The 23,488-nt window shown below is 35.8% G+C and overlaps 1 protein-coding gene and 4 non-coding genes across 7 annotated transcripts; all 5 read left to right on the top strand.

The window, feature by feature from the left end:
* Positions 1-23,488, top strand: NOP58 (NOP58 ribonucleoprotein). 3 transcript variants are annotated; one of them, XM_040228780.1, is made up of 16 exons: positions 12-265; positions 4,637-4,713; positions 6,686-6,738; positions 6,940-7,060; positions 10,366-10,487; positions 11,664-11,800; positions 13,429-13,493; positions 14,309-14,443; positions 15,487-15,632; positions 16,201-16,327; positions 17,912-18,075; positions 18,908-19,042; positions 19,495-19,556; positions 20,591-20,724; positions 22,628-22,791; positions 23,191-23,488. In XM_040228780.1, exons 5-16 carry the CDS (start codon positions 10,380-10,382, stop codon positions 23,239-23,241), a joined length of 1,428 nt encoding a protein of 475 aa, XP_040084714.1. In that variant the 5' UTR covers positions 12-265; positions 4,637-4,713; positions 6,686-6,738; positions 6,940-7,060; positions 10,366-10,379; the 3' UTR covers positions 23,242-23,488. The 3 variants fall into 3 exon arrangements, with proteins under 3 accessions (XP_040084712.1, XP_040084714.1, XP_040084713.1); XM_040228778.1 differs by lacking the exon at positions 6,940-7,060 and having other exon boundaries at positions 1-265; XM_040228779.1 differs by lacking the exons at positions 6,686-6,738; positions 6,940-7,060 and having other exon boundaries at positions 19-265.
* On the top strand, positions 5,978-6,066 carry LOC120855227. The gene has a single exon (XR_005719194.1). It is a non-coding gene; the product is annotated as a small nucleolar RNA SNORD70 (small nucleolar RNA).
* LOC120855225 lies at positions 6,834-6,920 on the top strand. The gene has a single exon (XR_005719192.1). It is a non-coding gene; the product is annotated as a small nucleolar RNA SNORD70 (small nucleolar RNA).
* LOC120855239 lies at positions 15,686-15,771 on the top strand. Its single transcript, XR_005719204.1, has one exon. It is a non-coding gene; the product is annotated as a small nucleolar RNA SNORD11B (small nucleolar RNA).
* On the top strand, positions 16,472-16,555 carry LOC120855237. The gene has a single exon (XR_005719203.1). It is a non-coding gene; the product is annotated as a small nucleolar RNA SNORD11 (small nucleolar RNA).

Below are 23,488 nucleotides of genomic sequence, written 5' to 3'. Positions count from 1 at the left end.
GAGGTCATGTCCCAGAACCCTTAGCGAGGAACTCTCCTGTTCGGGCGTTCTGCCTGTAGTGTGGTGTGGAACGTTTAGGCAACGTGGTTTGCTTCTTTGCGGGAAGGCTGGTCTTTGGCCGGCCACGGCCTTACGGGCCTTTGGGGACCGTAGATTTGGTCTTTTTTCACTGGTAGGAGAGCTCGCGGCGAGCCGCGCAGCGCCCTGACCCGTCCTCACCATGCTGGTGCTGTTCGAAACGTCCGTCGGCTACGCCATCTTTAAGGTCGGTGGGAGATTGAACTCTTGGAGGGGGAAGGCGGATTTTGGGCAGGAGATGAGAGGGAAAGCTGTAGGAGAGGACGACAGTGTCCAGGATCGCGTAGGTGCCTTTTCTGTCCCCCTGCTCTGAAAGGAAGGGGAAGACTTTGGGCCTGGGAGGCGCATGTTTCACTGAACACGTGGCCGCGCTGTTGTGGGCGTCGGGTTCGGTAAAAGGTTTTGGCCCAGTTAGGTGAGCAAGAGCCGTGTAAGAATTTTACCGGTTATGATACCTAGTTTAGATTTTGTTCTGAGAGTTTTGAGGAATGATTGGAAGGTTTTAACAGAAAAATGACTTCATCTAACTTTGTTAGTGAAGTTTCTTTGCGGAGAATAGGAGGTAGAAGTGACAGGATTGGCTGACGAATTTTGAAGTATGCGAGATTTGCGTTTAAAAAGTTGAGTGTTTGGAGGTAGGGAAGGGAAGAAAAGTTTTAGGGATTTGGGGGTTGGGAGAGGGGAGGATAATAGAGTTCCAGTTTGGGCTATGTGAAGCTTTCGCTGTCTGTTAAACTTAGAAATACAATGGTCCTTTCAAGTTTGAAGCCCAGAGAAGAAATCTGAGCTGGAGGTAACCAATTTGAGTTCGCTGTTTTAATAAGGAAGGTTAACTTTCAGTTCATCAGCAAGAAAATAATTGAACAGTGGGACGTGCATATAGTACGATGCTGTTGAGATGTTAGAATGAGGTAAATTAGGTGCCACCCACTTGCCTGGCACTCGAGCTCTAGGGAAATAGCAAAGCAAAAAATTTTCATATGTGCTGACAAGGCAAAGGAAGTGCTAGATAAAATATGTGGTATGGTTATGAATTTTAAAACTATGTGGTGTGGGTGCAGAGAGTCTGGAAGGGTATATACCAAAATACTTGGGGGCATTTTTCGTTTTATTTTTCCAAGATTCTTTTGACATTTGAAAATATACCTCTGTTTGCATGTTAAAGTAAATGTTTGTTATTTTTAAGAAAACCAATAAGATGATTAACCCAAAGCTGATTTTGCTTATTTTTCCTCTCATTATTGTTGTCTGAGATTGTAATGTTAGCAATTTTAAGAGACTAAAGTGCCTTAGAGCCTGTCAACAGCTCTATTAAGCTTTTCCCCAGCTTCCTGCAGTCTTTTCTAAATTCTTAGAGTTCTGCACATGCCCCCAAATTCTCCTAGCCAACACAGTCTATTGTATTTTGAGTCAGTGTCTGGATGAATTTCATCTAAAGTGATGTTAATGTTTATTTCTGTCCGATCTGGATCCTAAGAGGGGAGGGTAACTTTGCACTGTTAGTAGTTGCCTCTAATGGTGGGGCGGAATTGGCTTAGCAATTGTATGGTTTCTAGATCTGGGTCATAAAGTATAAAGTCATATGATGAATTGTTGATTTCCGTTAATAAAGAGACCTCTGCATAAAACTAAGTCTTGAGTATTCTGTTGCAGTTTTTAATGTTTATGTGCCAGTTTTTTGGTTCAAAATTGTTAAATTTTCTTTTCTGTAATGTAACCCAATATTATAAATAACTAAAGGCTTGAATATATTGAAATGTGCTTCATTTATAAATATTCAGTATTAGTAGCAGTTATTGATTCTGAATAAAATAGACTTCCAGAATATTCTGGATAAGTGATGGTTGCACAATTTTGTGAAAATTCCTAGAAAGTAAATTGTACACCTTAAAGGGGGTGAATCTTACTGTATATGAAATATCTGTGTGTAAATATGCAATACAAAGTTGTTAGGTCCCTTTCCTATGATCTTTCAAAATGCTGGAGTATAAAATTATTAATACATTGGTTGCCTAAAATTCATCCTTGAATGAGAATCCTTTATGAACATTTTTTCAGACTTTTTATTTTAAGGAATACATTTTATATCATGACCCAGTAAATGCATATCCATATATACAGAGTGGTTCAAAAAGAATTTAAAACTTAAAAAAATTGTTACTCCTTAATAAAGTTATATATAAATGCAGAGACAATACCTAAAATAATTATTTGTAGATAATTGCAAAAACTCAAGCCTGTGTTCTTTATGTCACATGGCACACAGAATAAGACTCAACATTCTTAAGCCTTACTATCCCAATCCTTTACTATCCCAGATCTTTCGTAGCTGTGCTTCCCAGTGTGGTAGCCAGTAGCTGCATACAGCTGTGTGGGTGCGTGCGTGCTTAGTCGCTTCAGTCGTGTCCGACTCTCTGCGACCCTATGGACCATGGCACGCCAGGCTCCTCTGTCTGTGGGATTCTCCAGGCAAGAATACTGGAGTTGGTTGCCATTCCTTCTTCGATTCAGCTATGTAGCACTTGAAATGTGGCTGGTAAAGCTGGGGAGATGGAATTTTTAATTTTAATTCATCAGTCACATTGTACAGTGCTGCTGTGTAGCATAGTGGTGTGTGTTCCTTTATTTTTTGAGGAGCTCAAAGTTTTTTTTATATGAATACCAAAGTTCCTATATAACATGATTACTAAGCAATATATTTTTCCAGCTTTATTGACTATAATTACATACTATGTAACTCACTTTTATAAATGTAAATAAGTACATATAGTGCTTTTTATAGTAAATTAATATAACAGCAGTGCTAAAGATTTTAGTGGTAACAATAGCTAAGCTGTTCATTCCATCTTAATTCAAAATGGTAAACTCTAAATGAATTTTGCATACTAATGTTTCAGATTTCCTTGTCTGAAAATGAATGATTAAAAATTTGAGACAGATGTATAACAGAAAATCTAGCCTAATTTTATTTTTGTTCAGACTTCATGTTTGTTTCAATATGTTGCCCACAAATGGGAACATAACTGTAACCAAGGTTTTGTTTGAAGACCTTTCAGTGGTCATCAATTAACATGATTTCATTACATTTCCTTTGGTGCTTTAACTTAGTGAATACTGATAATATCTCTTAAATATGTCAGTTTTGTTATCCAAATATTATCTTCAAATATACTTGCTTTTCAACTAGAAAAACTGAGTTTTACTCATGAGTCATATCCCCTATTTGGTGGTACATATCCTCTTAGCAATCATTGGACTTTGGGTATGGTTGACCACATTCTGAGTGAACTATTTTCAAAAACCACAACTATTATGTGAATTATTTCAAAAAAATAACTTTGAATTACAAGTTTCAGTGCTTTCTTGAGATTTGATGAAATGTCTTTGGGTTCTAAAGTTTTCATGACAAAAATAGAACAGTTCACAGCTCGTAATTTTTTAATACAAAGTGTGCTTTGCATTTACTACTTCATTACTCTGATTCCTGTTTTTCCAGCTCTGTAAATATATTTGATTCGACTCTGTTGGGGGTTAAATTTAAACAATGCAGATCCTTAAAATCATCTTGCCACTCTGACAGAAAATTTCTTGATGTTTTATCATGAAATATGTATTAGGCTATAACTGGGAAATAAGTCTTTATAAATTTTCTGTGATGTTAAGGATTTGATGAAATGTAGTTTAGCAGTAAAGCATAATTTTTCATTGATCAGCTAACTTTCCATAAAACAACACGTGCAAAATATATATATATATAATACTGTATTTCATCAAATATAATATGCCATTATTTTATACTGCTGATTAATCTGACCTTCTATCAGTTGTAAGACATCCCAGTTTCAAGGTGTTAAATATGGGGGAACTGCATTTTAGGACTGATACTACCTTAGCTTATATTTGAACAGTTGACTTCTCACGTAGTATTGGTGAGGAAAATAAGAACAAGAACTTACATTCATCCTTGATTTAAGTGAAACTGTTAGAAGCTCTTGAAGGCATTTTGACAATACGTCTGTCAACATGCATTTCTCATATGATCATTTAACTCCACTTTCAGTAATTTGTCCTATAGAAATACATGTATACATATACAAATACAAAGGGTATAAATGATGTTATATTCATCCAGTGCAATTCTTGTTAAAACCTAGAATTACATCCATGATATGTTAAGTGTATAGCATGATTCCCGAAAGTACACGTTAATAAAATGTAGCATAGACAGTCAAAAAGTCTTGAGGAATATATACCTAAATGTTAATGACTATGTTTCATAGGCAAAAGTGCCCATTTTTCCTCTTCCCATGTCAAAATTTCTTACGTCAGAATGTGTCTTAGAACTAATGTTATCTAAGTTTTAGAGAAATCCTTAATAATTTCATATTAGGGAGATCATAGCAATAAATAACAAATTTTCTGTAGAAAGTAGGCAATTTTTTTATTTTTTTGATTTGTGAATATGATAGGCTTTGTGAAGGGGTCAAGGGACTCTCTAAAAATAGAAAGTTTTTAACAAATATCCAAATCGATTTAAATTCCATCCATTTATTTGCAGGTTTTAAATGAAAAGAAACTTCAAGAAGTTGATAGTTTATGGAAAGAATTTGAAACTCCAGAGAAAGCAAATAAAATGTAAGTCTTCATGAAACTAAGAACTTCCCAGTTAACATTTAGAGGTGTTTGTTTTTGTTTTTGCCTTGTTCTGCGAGTTTATGTGTCCCCCTCATTCATATAATATATCCATAACTTTTTGAACTCAGCTTCAGGAGTAACAGTGGTATGAGCCTAATTATTAGATTCTTTTTCTGGAACATAGGCTGTCTCAATTAATTTGTGTTAATTGCAGATGAGATTGGAAGCACCCCAAAATCACTCTTTTGTAAGATGTTTTAAACTGTAAATTGATTGTGAATTAAGTATAAAGTTTAAAGTAATAATTGTCAAAAGCGTGGGCTTTGGGAATTTCCTGGTAGTTCAATGGTTAGGACTCAGCACTCACTGCCAAGGGCACAGGTTCAGTCCCTGATTGGGAAACTAAGATCCCACAAGCCACAAGATGTGGCCAAAAAGGAAAAAAGCGTGGACTGCTAATAGACTTAACTTGCAGATTCTCTTAGTGATATTCAGATGTTTTTGAACTTAGTGTATTTACTCTCCTTGGCTAATATTTTCTAACTCACCCTGAAGTGGTTAAATAACTAGCTAATAAATCCTAGAAAGACAGACTTGTGTTCCCCAAGGTCTCTGGACAAGAAAATAGAGTATGATAATCTTTATACCCAGATAAAGAAATGAGTGGTGGGGGAGAAAGCTGGCTTTTCCTCAAGGCAGAGTCAAGAACGCTGTTTCACCACCTTGTAAAATAGCCCATTTGGTGAACGTGGTCCTTAGTAAGGACCTAACTAATCTCTTGATTGTGTCCTTGAATGCCAAAGCATATTTGATAATTCATTTGCTAATGCTAATAAAAACTCACTAGAATTGAAGGAAACTACTTAAGCTTGCTAAAGAGTATTGAACCCAAAGAGATGTCATACTAAACTATTACAGAAACATGATGTCCTGGAAAACTATGCTTCAGAGTAATACATATAACATGAATGCATTTTTGTACATATGTTTTGTATATATATGTTTATGCAAACATAGAGATATGAATAGATGCCACTTCAGATGAGTGAAATTGGTGGTGAGTTGAGGTAGAATAAGGTGAAATAACCGCTTTTTTCCTAAAATCTTTGTATTGTTAAGTGTGATTTGAGGTGCCACTAGGATGTTCCCCAACTAGGTAAGGGAACAGTATTGCTGAAGATAATACTGCTTTAGACTCAGTGGAAGACTGGTTTTGGTTTTCCCTTTTAAAGGGCTATATGGTTTAGTTGTTTGAGTAACCTGATTCATTGTTGTCGATGATGTTTCCTTGTTGGACCTGAATTTGCATGATCTAACTCAAATATTAGTCACTACCACTGAGACAACAATGGGTTAACAATGTATTTGTTTTGATATAAAACAATGTTGCCTTGCACATAAGTGAATAGGGAGGAGGGGGGAAAGTGAGGTTAGCAAAATTTAGATCTAACAGTTATTTTTTCATGGCTTGTACTAAATGGACAAATCAGTGTCCTGAGATTCTCAAATTAAGAGGGACCCTTACACTTTTTCTATCCTATATAGTAAAAGGCACCTGTGTCTAGCTTTAAGCAACAGAAGTTATGTTGAAGCTTCAACATCTTTCCTGTTTAGATACGGTGGGATATTTTTTTGCTGTTGTTCTAAAGGAAAGGAAAGTGAAGTCGCTCAGTCGTGTCCAACTCTTTGCAACCCCATGGACTGTAGCCTACCAGGCTCTTCTCCAGAGTACTGGAGTGGGTTGCCATTTCCAAAGCCTGTAATATCTGTAATAGTTCTCTGAATGTTACTAGCCTAGCATTTAGAGAAATCGGCTATTTTATGAAGTGTCTACCTTTACAGCAATATGCAGTGGCAGGAAAGTTTCTTTTATTGGTGTATACCTTGGAAGCAGTCCACCAGCTCTTCTAAATATGTGGCATTTGCAAAATCAGTGTGCCCTCATTAACAATTTTTTTCCCCTTAATTCTAGAGTAAAGCTGAAACATTTTGAGAAATTTCAGGATACAGCAGAGGCATTGGCAGGTAAAATCAAAGACTAGCTTTTTTGTTTTTTAAATACTGGTAATTTGTTATTCTTACTAAGAAATTGTTTGCTTTAGTTGCCTAAGTTAACCTTATTCAATGTTGTCAATGATGCATTCTTTTTGAAACTGAATTTAAGTGATCTAACTCAAATTCGTCACTACCACTGAGACAACATTGAGTTAGCTTTTTTTACTATAGGGCTGGTTTTTCCCCCACATGTGATGAGAGGTGAGAAGTGGTTAAGTTGATCTCCCTGTGGAAACCCAACAGCGTAATGCTGAAGCACAATTCAGTAAAAGCTGTTCTACAAGGGATCAAGGTAATGTCAAGTACACGGGTTTCTGATTTTTTAAATTCAGTGATAAAGTTGAGAATAGCTAGGATTTGGAGTTGAAATAATAAGGCAGCTCTCCAGGTGTATACATTTTTAAAGTTCAAAAAAAAAGCACAATATTATTAAAAGATTTAAGAAAACTAATACAGGTTGGGGGTCGTTGTGGGTTTTTGTTTTTTAAAACAAAAACTGGAGAAGCATACATAAGAGTTTCCCTAAAAGAGCATGATTTTTTTTATGATTTAGAAGAATGGGTGATGACTGTTACATCTTTCAGCTAGTCCTAGTGATGAGACAGCAGATTCAGAGTAAAGTTTACTGAAGTAGGCTTGGCAGTAGGCACTTGATTTTTTTTTCTTTTTGCCTGTGTTGGGTGTTTGTTGCTGCACTGCAGCGAGTAGGGGCTATGCTTTGTTGTGCTTATTTAAGAACACAGTCTCTAGGGCACATGGGCTTCAGTAGTTGTGGTGAAGAGACTTAGATGCCAGCGGCAGGTAGGATCTTCCCAGACCAAGTATCGAACCTTTGTCTCCTGCATTTGGCAGGAGGATTCTTCACCACTGAACCACCTGGGAAGCCCAGCACTTGGTTTTCTAATGTTCTTTTAATGCTAGGGAAAACAGGAAGATTAAATATAAAACTAATCATGAATTTTTCAGTTGCTTGAATTCTGTATCTCAAGTCAGCTGACTACTTGGTGCTATATTTTGAAAATGAAGGATCATAAGAAAGAATATGGCTAATAGTTAAGCCGTAAACTTCATTTGACTGACCCAAATAATTTTTGTTCACCCCACAAGAGAAGGGTAGTTCCCTTATATAGTGAAAATTAGGAATCTAATGAAATATGTTGGCATATCAATGGACTACCCCAACCTTGGCAGAGGGGTAAGCGGAAGGAGGGCCAATTTTTAAAATAGTTCTAGGGCTGCTTAGATCAATTCATTAAAGCCTCATAGAGCCATAGAGCATAAATATGGTCATTTTGGCCTGGGGGAAAAATTAAAAATGTAAAAAAATTAAAAAAATTTTTTTAAAGATAGTTCTGTTCATCACAGTTTTAAAAATAAGTATGGGTAGAATTTTGGTAATGTCCCAAGTGAAATTTTCTCCAAATCTGGGGAGTATTATTCGTATAGACTGATTTGAATAACTCCTCCTGGAGTTGTAAAGGGCTGTAGCTCTGATCTCAAGTGCCCTTGGTGAGAGGGAGCACCACACAATTGTGGGATCTTAGTTCCCCAACCAGGGATTGAAAGGTTATCTCATACTGACTCATTTGAGAAGACCCTGATGCTGGGAAAGATTGAGGGCAGAAGGAGAAGGGGACAACAGAGGATGAGATGGTTGGATGGCATCACCGAATCAATGGACGTGGGTTTGAGTAGGCCCCAGCATGTTGTTGATGGATAGGGAGGCCTGATGTGCTATGGTTCATGGGGTTGCAAAGAGTCGGACACAACTGAGTGACTGAATTGAACTCTTAGTGAGCTTTTGGTATTCCTTAAAATAATGTCAGATAAATGGAGAAAATGCCATGCTAGATGAGAATTTAAAGTCAGTCCCAGATTCTCTCAGTCTAAATTCCGTGAAGGTAAAGGCTGTGTTGTTCACTGTCACATCCCTAGCGCATAAATATTTTTGGGTAAATGAATGAAAGTAGTGAACTCCACCAGGAATCTGGTCTTAGAAACCTACAATGCCTTTTCCCATCTATTTTTACCAGAAAGTTGAACTTGATCACCTTGTTATAACGTCCCACTCCTTGTTAAAAGGCAGTTTTGATATTACAGAACCGAAACTGAGTGATTGTAGGTGTCAGGGCATACATTTAAAACTTGTAGCCTAAGAAAGAGTCTGGGGTGTGATGTCAGTTTTATATTGGTCTCAGAAGCTAAAATGTGCTATTTGCATGGCAAGGTTTGTCTTGGTCACACTTTGAAGTTTCATGTCTTACAAACAGCCACAATAAAATTTGGGGCCAGCCTAAATTTGGATGAAGGGAAAGATGCTGAGGAATGCTGAAGAGTGCCTAATAGAGAAAGGGAAAGATTCAGCTTCTCCTTATCCCTGTCACCATCTTTTTATACCATCTTTTTAAAATACATATTATGAAGAGTGATTAACAGGGTTTTAGATACAAGGAAGATAAATAATCATGAATGTTAGAATAGGATCTAAAGTAGAAATTTTTTACTTTTAAGAAATCTTAAAAGAGAGCACTAGGTTAGGTTAAAGTGTGAAAGTAAATGATAGGAAAGATTGAGAGCTAAAGGGAGGACATTGAATACAAATTTTTAATTATAAAAGAAACACTTGTAAGGAAAGATTTCAGTTATTAGAGAAATGTAAATTAGAAAGGAGTCAGGGTTTCACAATATGTAAATTGTTAGAACTCAACAGGAGTAGTTTGAATCTTAGCTTATTTGTAAAGACCTTTCTGTGAGATGCGTGTGCCGGCTAGATCACTTTTGTCCTCGCCTTTCATCTTCCAGATACGAGATGAAATGGATTTGAAATCAAATGAATGGAAATTTGGTCAGGAGGAAAGAACAAGTACCTGGCTGATTAAGCACAAACTGCCTGACCTTTTAGAAATTGTGACAGACTTTCTGTCAGGCATACTTTAAATTCAGCCAAAACCCAGACAGATACCAGAAGAGATGTGGGTCCAGAGAATCTCAATACAGTTCTAAGAAAGGGTGAGAGTTAAAAGTAGCACATTTAGAGCTTGCTAAAAATGAAAACACTCTCCAAATCAAATTGGCTGCCCTCAGTAGTAATTCCCAATCACTGGACACTGATTAGTAGTAGAGGCCTTTTGGCACATCTGGATCAAGGATTGGCAAATATAAGACCTCCACTCAGGCATGCTTACAATGTGTCAGAACCTTCAAAATGAATAAACTCCTTTTTACCAGTTGTGACAGGATTTTTATGGTATTTCACAATCCAGAACATCAGATCAGTTGATGCATAGTGGCATAGGGGAGTGAATCTATTTGCTATCACAGAACAGATTGTTTCTAACATATAATTCTGAGCTCAGGGATTGAGTGAAGGGAAGGAATGTTGGATCTGGTTTAACTCCTGGTTCTGGAGTGCAAATGAGGGTGGGAAGATCAGATGAGATTGTGAAGTTTGTAATGTTTATCATTTCATTTCAGAAGTAATGTTATTCAGCTTTTGAAGTGTGTTGTCTTTTTGGCTTTATTTATAAAATTTAAATAAGATCATGAGCTTTGAAGATAAAGTTTTGAGTTAGCTCTTTTGTTTTTCTTCCTAACAAGCATTCACAGCTCTAATGGAAGGCAAAATCAATAAGCAATTGAAGAAAGTTCTGAAGAAAATAGTTAAAGAAGCCCATGAACCCTTAGCTGTGGCTGATGCTAAACTAGGAGGGGTTATAAAGGTAAAGTTACAGTTTTCTTTAGCCTTTTCATCAGAGCTGACCTTTGTAATGAATGAAAAGGCCTGGCCTTTGTAATGAATTGTTTTATATAAGTTCTCAGGATTGAATTCTTGATCTTTTCCCCCTATGCTGTGTAATAATTGATTTTCAATGTGACTGTCAAAACTAAGGGTATATAAGTAATACCTCAGATAAAACACTCTATATACCCTGCCATATTTTTGTTTAGGGACTTTTTTCCTTTCAATATAAATGGAATCATATCTTTTTTAGTGTATATGTTTATTAGAACACTTTACTGGAGGTAGAGTGGCTAAAAATTAAATATAAAGCAAGAATGGAAAGAAAGAGTGGATAAGTAGGCCCCAAAACATGAAAATCAGGACATTTTAGGAGCCATTTGTGATGGTTTGATTTTCAGTAGTTACAGTAGGTCTTATAGTTCAAGCACATGAACATACCGCTCATTCTTTTTTCTTATTTTAATTGAAGTATAGTTGATTTATAGTCCCCTCATTCTTGAAGTTCAGAGAAGGCAATGGCAACCCACTCCAGTACTCTTGCCTGGAAAATCCCATGGGCAGAGGAGCCTGGTAGGCTGCAGTCCATGGGGTCACGAAGAGTCGGACATGACTGAGCGACTTCAGTTTCACTTTTCACTTTCATGCATTGGAGAAGGAAATGGCAACCCACTCCAGTGTTCTTGCCTGGAGAATCCTAGGGACGGGGGAGCCTGGTGGGCTGCCGTCTCTGGGGTCGCACAGAGTTGGACACGACTGAAGCGACTTAGCAGCAGTAGCAGCAGCAGCAAATACCCTACAAAGTGAAAAAAATGAAGGCTTGCAAGACAGATTCATTCTGTTTGTATGAGGTATATAAAGATTTATGTATATTTGTACATTAGTGCGTATTTTGAAAGTACCTCAGGGACCCTGACAGTAGGAAAAGGACCTGAGACCCAGATCTAATTATGGCTTTTGATTCATGTACATAAGGCTGCTTTCCTAGAAGCTTATGCCGTTTTTGACCTCCACCAACAGTATGTTCAAATGGTCTTCCCACACACATACCCCAAACTGCTTTTATGAAACTGAGAAATGTATATGTTTAAATCAATGCTATTTTAATATTTAGGAGAAGTTTCTGTATTTAATACAAATGTTCTTGTTCATATAGGAAAAACTGAATCTCAGTTGTATCCACAGTCCTGTTGTTAATGAACTTATGAGAGGAATCCGTTCACAGATGGATGGATTAATCCCTGGGGTAGAACCACGTGAAATGACAGCTATGTGTCTTGGGTTGGCACACAGGTGAGATTTACTGGAAGATAGTCGTCTTATTTTTACTTAATAATTATATAGCACTGTTCTAGGTATGTTACAAAAACTAATGTAATCCTCAAGAATCTAAAGAGGAACGTAGTTGTAGTATCCTCAATTTAACAAAGGGGGAAATTGATGTACAAAGTCATAATAGCTGGTAAGTGATGAAGCCATTATTTCAACCCTGGCAGTTTGGCTTCATTGTCTGGGCTCTAAACCTCGTGATGGCACTCTCTACCTCTCCAGCATTAGATGCTGCAATTCCTGGGCTTTTTTCCCCTTCTGTTTTACATCTTCTAATCATTTGCTACTCCATCTACTTGGCATCTCCCTGAACTTTCTCATCTGCTAATGATCTTTCTCTTCTGCTTTGTGTGTGTTTGTTGTTTTACTCTGATTTTTATTCAGTTTTTTCTTGAGGCAAAGAAAACATCTTAACCTATCATGTTTAACAAGAGGTCCCATTAGAACAGGCATTTCTGCTATGCTGTGATACATGTATTCCTGAAAAACATGGCATTCAGTGAATTTCACTAGGGTTTGTGAAATTAAAAGATTGTGGGTAAAAGACAAGTAACTTTGTAATCTGAAAGAAGTGTTAACAGTTAAAAAGACATGTTGGAACTTCCCTCCACGCTTCACTGCACAGGGCATAGGTTTGATTCCTGGTCAAGAAAGTAAATTCCCACATGCTGCCAAAAGAGAAAAAATGACAAGTTTATATTAAAGAAATAGTAAAGGGACTTTCTTGGTGGTCCTGTGGCTAAGACTGTGCTCCCAAAGCAGGGGCCCTGGTTTGATCCCAGGTGAGAACTAGATCCTACATGCCACAACTAAGACCTAGAGCAGCCAAATTAAAATACTTTAAATAAAAAGAAATACTATGTAAAGGTCTATACCTCTGAATAAATAAAATATGAGCATAGATTAATGAAAGGATTAAAGTGAGTTTTATAAATGAGCAAAATGCACAAGAGTCAGGAAAAACTTTTTAATAAACATTCCTAAGAGAGAACAAATAACTAAATTGAGTTAGGATCCAAATTAAGATTAATTGGCATTGTGCACAGTAGTCGCTCTCATCTAAGGCAGTCAGATACCCCTCAGAAGACAGGTGGCAGTTGGGTTGAGGCTGGGATGTTGTTGCACATCAGACAGTGCCCAGGATAGCCCCCACAACAGTAATCAGGCCTCTGTGTTAATAGTGCCAGGATTAAGAAAACCTTTGTTCCATGGCTTTCTTCTCTTTGGGTGTTTATGAAGAGAAGAAACTGCTGTAGTTTTCTTACTGGTGGCATAAAACATTAAGAATGTTGCAGAAGTCATGTCATATGAACCGGTATGACTTGGACTATTTGTCATTCATTAATGAATTCATGTTACAGAAATGTAGGTTATAATGGGACAGATCTATTGTTTTCTTTCTAAATGTGTGCTTTGGGATCTTGAATTTTATATTCTTGTTTAGCTGATTTTTCCCATGTAGAAAAAATAATCTAACTCCAAGAGAGAGGTTTGGGTAAAAGGTTTTTTTTTTTTTTTTTTTTAAAGATGTTAATTAAATGCTTTTCCTAGATGCTATTTTAGTAATTCATATTTTTCTCCCTTCTCCCCAGCTTGTCCCGATACAGATTGAAATTTAGTGCTGATAAAGTGGACACCATGATTGTTCAGGCAATTTGTGAGTATAGGACATGTGAGATCTAACCTGTCTCTTCATTGTGATTTTTCCTACTATTAAAATTGTATCTTTTATGATTGTTGAGGAAGGAAAAGGCCAGCTAGAAGTTTAGTAAGTAAATTGGGAAATGCAGAATCGAAAATTGGAAAACTAATTATAATTTGACTACTTGGGGATAATAGGAATTACGCTACACTATTAATGTAAGCTGATTGATCTTTTTCCACAAAAAATGATAAAACTTTAAGATATGGGTGTGGGGTTTTTTTTTGCTTTATATATGTAATAAATCATTTGATGATTTTTGGACATTAAAGTCTCAACAGTTTCCAGTTTTAAACATTTCTTTAAATAGCAATTGTATTTCTAGGTGTGTATGCCCCCAAAACTGAGAGGAGTTACTCAGTTACTTATGCAGCTATGTTCATAGCATCATGATTCAGCTAAAGGGTAGAAACAGTCCAGATACCTATTAGCAGATGAAGGGATAAACAGTGGTATATCCATACAATGGGATATTATTTATCCTTACAAGTTCTAATATATGGTACAGCATAGATGAATTTTGAAAACACTGTGCTAGGTGAAATAAACTACTTGCAAAAAGACAGATACTGTGTGATTCCCCTTATGAGGTACTTAGAATAGGCAAATTCATAGAGGGGATAAAAGATCAACAAGCTGGAGTGGTGAGAATGAGGAGTAATTATTTCATGGGTGCAGAGTTTCTGTTTGGGATGATGGACTATTTCATCACAAGGTTTTTTAAAACCCTTTTAAGTTCTTGTTTTCTTTTTCATTTTAATCTACTGCAGCCCTGTTAGATGACTTAGATAAAGAACTAAACAACTACATTATGCGGTGTAGAGAATGGTATGGCTGGCATTTCCCTGAGTTGGGAAAAATTATTTCGGATAATTTGACATACTGCAAGTGTTTACAGAAAGTTGGTGAGTAACTTTATCCTTTAAGGTATTGAAAATAGTGATTTATTTAAATCCTAAAACATGAGTTACTGTTTTTTTTATTCTCTTCCCAGAGTTTTTAGTCTTCTATGTTTGAGGAGTATATCCATATTAACATCTGCTAGATTTCAGAAACAAAATTTGATTTCAGTGGCCTGTGCAGTAGAGGACATGGTTCTCTAATTTGGTTTTTCTTGGGCTTCTTTTTTAAGAAAAATTTTGGAGTATAGATGGCTCAGTGGTAAAGAATCTGTCTGCCAGTGCAAGAAACACAGGAGACCTGGTTTGAATCCCTGGGCAAGGAAGATACCCTGGAGGAGGAAATGGCAACCCAATCTAGTATTCTTGCCTGGGAAATTCCATGGACAGAGGAGCCTGGCAGGCTATAGTCCATAGGGTCACAAAGGATGTGACTAAGCACACACACTCATTGTGTTCCTTTTTTCTGTACAGCACAGTGATCAGTTGTGTGTGTGTGTGTATATATATATATATATATATCTCCACTGTTCAGACTTTTTCCATGTAGGTCATTCCAGAATATTGAGTAGTTTCTTGTCCTATGTAGCAGGTTCTTATTAGTAATCTGTTTTATATATCATAGTGTGTATATGTCAGTCCCAATTTATCTGTTCCCCACTCCCCTGAACTGGCTTCTTAGGGTGAATGTGTCTCACTGCAGTTGCCATTAATAAGGACAACTGTGGGACTGGGAAGTATCCTGAAATACATTAATGGTAATTAATGTTAAAAATAGTATTGCTATCTATACTGTTAATATTAAATTGTATACTATTACTATAATAATAATACTAGTAGAGGAACCTGAGGACTATTCATAAAATGAATTAATCTCTAAAATCAAGCGCTTACATGAGAAAAGTTACTTGGTCAAACTTGTTTGCTTTTTGTTTTGTTCAGGCATCCCTTTCATTGGCTTATCTCTACTTTTTCTTTTGACTGTTTGATGGATTTTGTATAATTTACTGAAGAGTGATTCTCCCTCATCCTCTGCAAACATTCCATAGGCGATAGAAAGAATTATGCCTCAGCTCAACTTTCTGAATTACTGCCAGAGGAGGTTGAAGCAGAAGTGAAAGCAGCTGCAGAGATATCTATGGGAACCGAAGTTTCAGAAGAAGATATTTGCAACATTCTGCACCTTTGCACTCAGGTACACTGTGCACATAGGGAAATTCTTGGTGGTGGTACCAGCTCTGTAATTTCTGATGGCAGTGATGATTTTTAAATGTATTGTTCACCTGATAAATAAATATGAGGGTGTTCAGTCACTACCTCATCTGATGCCATCTTGACTTATATACTTGCAGGGAGAAAAATATCATAAAATGAGGCTAAAGGAGTACTGTCTAGTTAATTTCTATTGTTAGCAGTATCAATGTTTATAGCCTGTAATTTTTACCCCTCATTTGAAGATAGCTATATGACAGTCACAGAGGATGACACAAATGTCTAGCCTTTTGAGTTTCTTTTTTTTTAAAACGTTGATTAACATTTTTAAGCAGTGTATTAGGTTTACATATATTGTCTAATTTTTAAATATTAAAATTTCACAACAGCTGTTTTATAGAAAACTGAGGTAAGGAATGGCTAATTTTCCTGGGATTGTACAACTAACTGCTCTGTGATAATTTGGGGCTCTGATGTTTTAGACATGTTAATTTTATACTGCTTTCACTCTTAAACTATTTATGACTTACTCATTTTGTTTCTTAAACTAGGTGATTGAAATCTCTGAATATAGAACCCAGCTTTATGAATATCTGCAAAATCGAATGATGGCCATTGCACCCAATGTTACAGTCATGGTTGGGGAATTAGTTGGAGCCCGACTTATTGCTCATGCAGGTGATGATTTTAATGTAATTTGTAAACATGGGTATTGAGAGTTGTTTTCTAGGTAGGATCTTATTTTCTTTTAAACTGGAGTTTAAAGATAAGTCTGGGTAATGAAAAGAAGTGAATGGTTTATGTGTGAGGACTAAGGACCAAGTGTTCAATGATGATTTTTATTTATATGCCTGATTTCCTTTTGGATAGTGAAGGCATCTTTAGTCACTACCTCTTCTGAGACACTGGTGGTCCATTGTCAGAAGTTTGTTTTGGTTAATTAGAGTAATTGGATGAATACAGGAGGATGAAATCAGAGTTACCTCATTTTACTGTGCTTCACAGATACTTTGTTTTGTAAATTCATAGTTTGTGTCAGCCCTGTGTAGAACAAGTCCATTGGCATCATTTTTCCAACACCACTTGCGCACTTGATGACTCTGCCACATTTTGGTGATTCCCACAATATTTCTAACTTTTCCATTCTTATGTTTGTAATGTTGGTCTTTGGTCAGTGATCTTTGATGTTACTACTACAACTTGCTGAAGGTTCAGATGATGTTTAACATGTTTTTAAAAGTAAAGCATTTTTAAATTGAGGTATGTACATTGTTTTTCCAGACAATGCTATTTCATACTAAGTAGATTACCCATAATATATAACTTCAATGTGCACTGAGAAACAAGAATTCATATACTTAGTTTATTGCAACACTTGCTTTATTGTGGTGATCTGGAATGAAATCCACTATATCTCGAGTGTGCCTGTATATACTATTGATAGAGAATTTATTTTATTTACATCAAAGTGTTTAAACTAGAGTACTTCTTTTACCTGCATCATTAATCAGAAAAATAGGACATTCATATCTCCTCAGCTTCTAGGTTGCTCATCTGGGCTGGTTTTGTTGTCTACATCTGAAATTTCATAGATGTAGCTAAATGTGTAGCAGGAAGAGATGCAGGGATTAATAGAAATATATGTTTCTTGAATTTTGAACATGTATCTAGTGGTTGAGCAACTATTAATATTGATATTCTCTGATAGAAAATCTGTGCAGCATATTGGGCAAAGCAGCAGCTTTTGATGCCTGATTATTGATTGTGTTTATATCTCCTCAGCCTGAATTTATCACATCATTTTACTGAGATACCTTAATAATAAGTTTTTCATTTACCTATCATTTTAATATTTAAAGGAGTAGAATATTTCATGTCTAAAATAAGTCTCAGAAAAATATGGGCTATATTGGATGATGTCTGTGAATACATAGACTTTTAACTCTACCATGATGCGCTACTGAAATGTGAGGTAGTAATACCATCTCTTCAGGCAAATAAGTATGATTAAACAAATAAGCTTCAGTTTGCCATAGACATTCATCACATACCTCTGCTTGTGGTGCTAATGGATGAATCAATCACAAATGCTGAAGTGTCAGGAATTTGGGCTAATTCCAAACTATAAAATCCTATATTATATCTGATTTTTATATACTCTGTGGCTGTAATACTTAGACTTTTGTAGGTCTTTTGTATAATAAATAGAACTTTCAAATATTTGGAAGTACTTTCCTCAAAGTTACTACTTTTCTTTTGAAGGTTCTCTTTTGAATTTGGCCAAACATGCAGCTTCTACAGTTCAGATTCTTGGAGCAGAAAAGGCACTCTTCAGAGCCCTCAAGTCTAGACGAGATACCCCTAAGTATGGTCTCATTTATCATGCTTCACTTGTAGGCCAGACGAGCCCCAAACACAAAGGAAAGGTGAGTTACAGTTTTCCTGGCGCAGGCCTTTTTTCCTCCAAATGATTTTGATCTTATTCTACAGTGGTCAATAAACATTTGTTTCTTTTTCATCAAATAGAGAATTGTGAATTCTTTAAACTCTAGTGTACACTGAAAGAAAAAAGTGTTAGCTGTTTTAGTACTTTTCCAGACTCCCATTCATTGGTGGGCGGCGGTGGGGTATGGCCCGTCAGTTTTCTGTGCGGCGGGAAGTCATACATCAACATTCATGACCCATTTTAAAATGATATCACATACACTGTGCTAAACACTGGATAGGCCTTTGGTGGATGCTTTTAATAGCCCTATAAGTTGTTAGTGTCTATTTTACAGAGGAATCTGATGCTTAAAAGTACTTTCAAGATTTTATACATACCTAGTTTAACAGAAATTTTATAAATTTAGAGTAGAGTGATGAAAGAAATAAATGAAAGTTCAGTAAAACAAAATGTTATTTAGCTTAAAAGGGGGCAATACTTACTGTGGATGACCTCATAATGTGGGTCTAATATCACATAGAAAAACAAAAAGATGGGAAAATGGCTTGAGCTAGTTTTAGACATGAACTACTGGCAAGATCTTTTCAGTTAGCCATCATACGGTGGCAGAGGTTCTGATAGAAGGTAAACGGCTTAAATATGGTTTACAATAAATATATTTGTAATTCCTGACTTTTAAAAAAAATCCTAGAGTGACTTGTAAAGTCAATGATTGAGCTGTAGTGTTCTCATGAATAAACACTTGAGTGATTTTTTTTACATCTCAACTTGGAGTATAGTTTGAATGCATCTAACTTCAAGTTCTTTGTTAGATTTCTCGGATGCTGGCAGCCAAGACTGTTTTGGCTATCCGGTATGATGCTTTTGGTGAAGATTCCAGTTCTGCAATGGGAGTTGAGAACAGAGCGAAACTAGAAGCCAGGTTGAGAACGTTGGAAGATAGAGGGGTAAGAGTCATGTTCTGCATATTGTAGAAATGTTACCTGTCAAAAATTAATAAACTGTAGCATGTACATTTTCATTTCACCTGCAAATTAGTTTTACTTTATGATACATTTTAGTATGTCTAATATTGATACATTCTATTTCTGCTTACTGTTAAGAGTTTCCCTAGTATGTGACTGTGGTCTAGTGGTTAATTAAGATCACCTGCCAGTGCAGGGGACATGGATTTGATCCCTGGTCCGGGACGATCCACATGCCGTGAGATAAACTACCCCATGCACCCGCAGAGCCACAACAAAAGAAGCCACTGCAATGAGTAGCCCACACTGCAACTGGAGAGTAGCCAATATGCAGCAACAAAGACCCAGAGCAGCCAAAAAATTATTGACATACTAGTGTATATATTATGAAGAGATTATGCCTTAGAAAACATTAATAATTTTTCTTTTCTTAGATAAGGAAAATAAGTGGGACAGGAAAAGCATTAGCAAAAGCAGAAAAATATGAACATAAAAGGTAAGTTGAGTGTATTTGGGGGAAGCATGTATTATTAATTTTTGCTTAAAAAGAGTCAGAAGGCAAAAGTCTAAAAGCAGCTAAGAAGCATATCAGACCTCACTATGAAATTATAAAAAAAGATATTTGTTGGGAGAAGTGTTTTTGTTCTTATTTGAAGTTCCATACTGATGAAGTAGGTGGTGGTGATGCAAATAGAACATGGGTAACACATTGAAAACATGCATCAAGAGCCTTAAGAATGTTTGTTTCTCATTTTTTTTTTGTTTTTTTCTTTTAAACAAAGACAAAATTTAGTAACATGTTTGTTTACCTGGGGTAGACCCTGGAGAACTAGTCACTACTTTGTTTCATGTTTTTAACCTGTAAAAGTTAACAGCCATGAGCCTACAAGACAGATTAATAAAACATGCCTTAGCTTGTTTTAATGTTCTCCTGCCATTTTGCTTATGACCTAAAATGCCAATTATGAGATTTAGTTCACATTTTTGACACTCAATATTTTAATTATTTCTTTCTACCTTGTTAGAACAAAAGCAGATATCTTGGTTTTAGGGAATCTTTACCCGCATGTATCCGTTCTTATTCCTCTGCCTCTTGTAATCTTGTGAATGGAGTATTCTGTATTAAACTTGATTTAGGGCTTTTTTTTGTTTTCATTGAGTTGCCCAGTGTCCTAAAACTTTAATTGGTTCAGTTTTTACTTTCTAGTATTATCTTTTGGTTTAAAGAGATTTCTTCCATTTTTCTCCTTTTTTAATTGAATATTTCTTCTGTGCTATAGTTACTACATTGATTACTAAAGCAGAGCTCATTTACTTCAGTTCTCTTGAAGTGTGATTGACCTCCCTAGAAAATAGGTAGACATCTCTTTACCTTTTGGAGACTTAACTTTGATAAACTTCCCTAAGTCACTAAAATGAAAGTGTGGTATGCTCATGTATTACCTAATGACCATTTCCTTTAAATCTCTTTAGAATTAATTTGATTATAAGCATTTGTAAAGATTTTCTAAGATTCTGTGGCTCTTTCAGTGAAGTGAAGACTTATGATCCTTCTGGTGACTCCACACTACCAACCTATTCTAAAAAACGCAAGATTGAACAAGTAGACAAAGAGGATGAAGTTATTGAAAAGAAGGCCAAAAAGGCCAAGGTTAAAATTAAAGGTTAGTTTGAATTTTGTTAATGACATTTATATTCCTGTTGCATAAGAAGTACAAAGTTCTGTATGACTCAGGGAACTCAAACTGGAGCTCTGTAACAACCTAGAGGGGCAGGAGGTGGGAGGGGGTATATGTACACTTATGGCTAATTCATGTTGATGTGTGACAGAAATCAAACCAATATTGTAAAGCAATTACCTTCAATTAAAAATATATTAAGAAAAATGGGGAAAGTGCATACAATAGAACTTTATTATGAAACCACCATATTGGAAGCTAATTCTGTTTTAATGAACATCTTCTCTAGGGAGTTAGAATATTGTTAAATTTATCATATTTCATAAGAGAAAGGGGAAAAGCATCTCTTTGAATATATAGGATTATATTAAGTGTATCAAAACTTTAATTCCTAATGTGAACTATTTTGAGAATCAGCTTAAAAGAGAAGAAAACAAGGTATGTGGTTTCTAAGTTAGTAGCTGAAATATTTTTGCTGAGCATAGAATTGATGCAGCAGTACTTCAGTTTCTGTTACATGAAAAGAGCTAGAGTAATGAATGGGTAGCCTACCACCAGAGTGACAGTCAACAGGTGCTCCCCAGCGAGCTAGGCTCTCTTAAGGTGATAAGTAAAGTCCCCCGTTTATTAGCTGCACTTGTGTTGAGTGATTAGCATTAAAGAAATTACCGATTGAACTTTTAGTTTCTAAATAGCTTAGAGGGGAAAAAGCACTATCAGCAAATGTGGATTTCTGCCCTGGGTGAAGAAAACATAAGCAAGTTATTTAACCCCTGTGTTTCATTTTCCTTACTGAACAAAAAGAACTGTAAACCCATTAGTAGATTTGAATCTTGACTTGTAATATTCATTAAGCTTTTCAAACTTAACCTTCCTGGATCTTTGCCACGCCCAATCCATTTTTACATGATATTCTCCGTCTTATAAATGGGAATCCTAGTTGCTTTGGCCTTTAACATTGACTTGTCTTATGATTCTGGTAGCACATCCTCTTAATTCTACGTGGAAAGTATTTCTAGCACCTAACCATATCAATCACTGCCATTCTTAGTATAGCAGCTGCAGTGGCACTCCCATTACCTTCTCATCTAATTCTATTCCATTGGTCACTGCTCCAGCCACACTAGCCGCCTTGCTATTCCATGAACCTGCCAACTTCCCTTCTCTCCTAAAATAATCTTAGTATTTGCTCTTCTCTTAATGTGGGATATTTTCCCTCAATATAGATGAATTGTTCACTTCCTTTTCTTTTTTAGGTATTTGCCTAACTACCCTGTATAAAATGTCCATAGGAATTGCCTTCATTTGTGCTCCTTTCTTTGTTTGCTTTTATCCTTTGGACTGTTTACTACGTAAAATATTTTATGGTGTACTTTTTTTCTCTTTTTTGGTCTGTTTCCTAGTAAAATAAAAGGTTTGTAAGAGCAAGAATTTTTATCTGTGCTATTCCTTGCTGTATCTCCAGTTATCTAGAACAAGCCCTGGCATATAGTAGGTACTAAATAAGTGTTTGGTCAATGAATTTCTAATGATAGTTACCCATTATTGAGTCCTTATTTTAATGTGCTAAGCGTTTATGCTAAGTATTTTGCATAAATTTTCATGTGTTAAATCAGCAAACCCTAGAAACAGTCAAAAGAGATAGATATTACTAACTTTTAAAAGAATGAGGAGGTTGGGTTTACAGAGGTATTAAATTGCTTACTATCATTTATTGTTAGTACTATTATACTAGGTAAATATTTGAAGGACCTTTACAGCTATTAAATTATATGTAACAAACATTGGAGAGTTGACCAAAATGTTGGGAAAAAACAGACTCTCAAAGGGGGTTGAAGGGAGAGGAGCCTGATACAATGTTAATTGTAGTATTTTTACACTTGTTCAGTTGAAGAAGAAGTAGTAGAAGATGTAGAAGACACAGAAGAAGAAGTACAAGTTGTAGAAGAACAGGAAACATCTGTGAAGAAGAAGAAGAAAAAGGACAAAAAGAAACACGTTAAGGAAGAACCACTTTCTGAAGAAGAGCCATGCACCAGCACAGCAGTTGCTGTATGTTTGTTTTTAATTATTAATGTTTTGTTGACATGGGCAGTTTCCATATTTTATTCTACTCTGTGTGTTAGAAATTAACAGGTAGTTTTTTAAAAACCGTTTTTAAAAATGGTTTCATTAAAGAGAAACAATTAGAAAACTCACTGTTGTGTTTGGAACTTCCATGTTATAAAAAGCTGCTTCCCAAACCTAGAATCTTACTACAAAATGGATTTGGTCTGAAATGGAAGAGAATATCATTTGCTACAAGTCACAGAGGTGATTTTTAGATTTTAGTCTTTCTTCCAAGCTTGTTTTCAAGGGAAATAAAATAGACTGCTTTTTATTAAAAAAGTTATTTATAGTCACTTGTACATTTCCAGCTCTTTCAAAAGCATTCTTGTTGATTATTTTCAGAGTCCAGAGAAAAAGAAGAAAAAGAAAAAAAAGAAAGTTAATGAGGACTAATGGAAGGAACCATTCTTTCAAAGAGTTCATAATTGAATCACCTGGATACATCATGCTTACGATTCAGTCAGAAATGTACTCGAGATACTCTGTAAAATAATTGATGGGAGGTTGGGTGAGAAAGAAAGATTAATCATTAATAGCATTTCATACCTATTTGTGTCTTAACATACTTTAACTATGTTAATTTTATTATGTCATCATTTCTTAGGATATTTGTTATACAAATAAAAATATTTTCTTTGTA

The sequence above is a fragment of the Oryx dammah genome, unplaced genomic scaffold, assembly GCF_014754425.2.
Source record: "Oryx dammah isolate SB20612 unplaced genomic scaffold, SCBI_Odam_1.1 HiC_scaffold_27, whole genome shotgun sequence".
Lineage (NCBI taxonomy): Eukaryota > Metazoa > Chordata > Mammalia > Artiodactyla > Bovidae > Oryx > Oryx dammah.
This window is presented reverse-complemented; position numbering and strand designations above follow the sequence as displayed.